The sequence below is a fragment of the Austrofundulus limnaeus genome, unplaced genomic scaffold, assembly GCF_001266775.1.
Source record: "Austrofundulus limnaeus strain Quisiro unplaced genomic scaffold, Austrofundulus_limnaeus-1.0 Scaffold2450, whole genome shotgun sequence".
Lineage (NCBI taxonomy): Eukaryota > Metazoa > Chordata > Actinopteri > Cyprinodontiformes > Rivulidae > Austrofundulus > Austrofundulus limnaeus.
This window is the reverse complement of record NW_013954852.1, coordinates 16,494-19,783: the sequence shown is the minus strand read 5'-3', so window position 1 is coordinate 19,783 and position 3,290 is coordinate 16,494. Positions and strand designations below refer to the sequence as shown.

Below are 3,290 nucleotides of genomic sequence, written 5' to 3'. Positions count from 1 at the left end.
CGCAAGTAGTTTAGTTTTTTATTGTTGTAAACATGTAGTTGTATATCAGATTTAACATACACCACAGCAGAAGACGTGCGACTTGTCCTTGGTGGTGATAAATGCACCTGCTCTCACACTATGACTTGTTTCCTCTCATTATATTACGTTACGTTACAATTATTAACACCCAAACTGCAGAGTCCGTGTTTATGGTTGCGCTGTGTTTTAGCGAGAGCGATTCATAATTGTTGCATTCATGATCTATCTTATTTTAAGATGCCCTGATATCTGAAAATAACATTATGTGATTACGTGGTATTTTATATATATTATATTTCTAAAAGCACCTCGCAGCATTTCCCCCGTAACACTGTGTTCACGAGCAGAACAAAGCCGCGACAGATCAGCTGACTGGTTTTAAAGAGAGGGGCAGTTTGACCGCAGCTGCTGCACCTGTCCATCTGTCCACCTGTCCACCTGTACACCTGTCCATCTGTCCACCTGTACACCTGTACACGTGCAGCGTGGCTCTGACCTGCCCGGGACTTCATACATGTCAACCCTTCAGACAGTTACTTGTATAATGAGCATCAAATATCTGTCATTTGCGCAAAAAATCTCACGCGGGTGGAGCGGAGGTGCGAGTGGACCACAGCCGTGCGGAGTCGGGGTGGTGGTGTGGTGGGGGGGTGTCTCTTAAAGATGTGTCTACATTTGACTTATTTATTTCTAAAATCACAGTTCTCTTAGTCAGCTTCAGGTGCTTGTAGTTAATCATAATTTCTTCTAAATTTAACCAGGTGTTTAAATTACACAATTTTACTGGAGAAACTTGTCAGTCTGGTTGAAAAAAACAGTAAAATTATTATTTTTTCTGTGCAGAGAACTTCCTCTGCTATAATTTTTTCAAATAAATATATCAAAGCCCCTCAGTTGAAAACACTAAAATGACAGACCTCTGTTATTAACATAAAGCTGCTCTTTTTCCATTTACAATCCTTTGCCAAGTCCTTTTTGTTCAGATGGACGAGCTCAGATTGTACAGATTTAAAGACAAGAATAAACGCTGAGAGAAGCAGCATAAAGACAGCTGATTCTAGATTCTGAATCATTTTACGTTTGTTCAAAAATTGTATTGCTTTCAGCCTGTAAGAACAAGATCTAATCAAATTTTGAAGAAAAMGTGTTTTTGTTCTACAACTGCTGACACCCGTTCCATTTCCCTGAAGAACGTCCTACCAAACCAGCAACAATTTAAATACAGGGAACAAGAAACAAGACTATTTCCAACAATGCCAATGAAAAACTGTCAAACTGATGATTGCTGGATTCCGGTCCTTACCTGCCGTCCTTCTGTGACGTTGACCAACAGGAGTGGACGAAGGACTCGAGACCAGCGGACAATAGAACAGTTTGCAGCTTTCAGTGCTCCGTAGATGATCATGTCAACAAGAGTTAGCTGTACGGCAGACAGAAACAAAGGCATTTGGTGAAAAATCTCCAACTGTCACAGGATAATGCAGGNGTGTTTTTGAGTGTAATTATTGTTATTAATATTTGTATGTTTATTCTTGTCATATATCTAAAATAAATTACTTTATTTTGAGAAATCTGACAAGTTCTTTTCACATTCATGACCAGAGGGAAGGTTTCATTAATTCTGATTTCATTTCTGCAAGATCTTGGGGAACATGCTTTTATGAGATTAAGCTGGTATTAATCTCATAAAGCAGGGTTCTTTACACAAATTTTCAACCACGTCGCGTTTAACCTCAGCGTTTTACAGGTTATTGTTTAAATCACTGTACATTAAGGCAACATTAACTCGAAATAATGAGTTAACAATCTAGTAAACATAAAGTTCTTTATTTGAACCAGAGTTGTAGACATTTAGCTTACTGGAAAAGTATTTAAAGTGATTCTATAAAATTCTAAGTGCAAATGTTTAAGAGCTGAACGTCTTATAAACATATTATTAAACATTTCATGGTTAAATTTTTTTAGACACAAGCCCCTCAGATGGACAACTCCTGTAGTTTGACCCTATGATCTTTGGCCTTGGATAAACCAGAAAGATGAACGGAGAATAATGATTAATAACAGAAATATTATTGAAATTTATTAAAAGGTTGTGCAGATTTTTTTAAAATAATAACACAAAAGTCTGCAATTTCATTAGCATTAGTTGAATCATATCTTATATTATTTCACTTAAATATCTAATATGTGTAGTTTTATCCTCCTGAGACCCAGAAGAACCAATTTCAGATACTTGGAATGTAACTGTGGTGAAGTCGATTAAGTGTAAAAGCGGCCTGCCATACAGGTGTGCTTCCTCGTCCTGCTGAAATGATCCGCAGCGCTCACCCCGGGTTTACATTAGTTGCGTTCCGTCTCCCTGCGCAGGTCACAGCTGCACCGTTTCAAGTCCAGTTTACACCTCCGCACCGCTCCGGTCCGCTCCGGTCCGCTCCGGTCCGGTCCGGTCCAACAGACGTGCAGAAGCAGATCGCACGATAAATTCAGTGATAAATGTGGAAGTCACAGCAAAAAATAATTCTGTCAAAGATGAATTCCAAACACAGCTGAAAACAACAACATAAAGACTTGTTGTCTATGGTTGAAACTGTCTCACTGTCAGCTTTCTGAAACTTCTGATTTCAAAATAAAATCCACGTGTATCATGTGTGTACACATATGCTTCACGCTACATGTTTCCATCTGCTTCCCAAACAGAACCATACATTCTGACAGTATTTGTGTAGAAATATATCCGTATATTTATTAATATACGGATGTCGACATTATTCCGACAAATTACTCCGCCGAATTGTGTCTTATTTTGAAAATACAGATGTGCTCGTTTCTCTTCCTGTTGGTGCGACGTAATCTTTAAAAATTGACTCCGGTGCAGCTCCGTCGTCCGGCAGAAATAGGATCTGTTCTAATTTTGACGGATCGCCGTCCGCTCACCGCTGCCCTGTGCAGCCAGTGTAAACACTGTCACTGGTTATAATGGGTGTGTGTTTGCTGTGGAGGTCGGAGCAGAGCGGGGACGGAACGCATGTAGTGTAAATTAGGGGTGTTAAATTAACAAGATGGACTTAAGAGCGAGCAACCGTCCACATCTTGTTTTCATCTCCAGCTAACAAGAACGAACTGTCTTTAGACTCCGATCTGGGTTAACAAAAAACAAACAAACACGGTTGTTTCGCTCTGTGTGTGTGTGTGTGTGTGTGTGTGTGTGTGTGTGTGTGTGTGTGTGTGTGTGTGTGTGTGTGTGTGTGTGTGTGTGTGTGTGTGTGTGT

At 39.8% G+C, this 3,290-nt stretch overlaps 1 protein-coding gene across 1 annotated transcript in view; it reads right to left on the bottom strand.

Annotated features, from left to right (window-relative positions):
• Window positions 1-1,324: 1,324 nt before the first annotated feature.
• Window positions 1,325-3,290, bottom strand: part of LOC106511018 (uncharacterized) — a gene marked incomplete at its 3' end in the record, with an annotated part of 15,696 nt that continues 13,730 nt past the window's right edge. Inside the window, 1 exon segment of the mRNA XM_013999755.1 lies at window positions 1,325-1,441. Coding sequence (XP_013855209.1) covers window positions 1,325-1,441 — 117 coding nt within the window.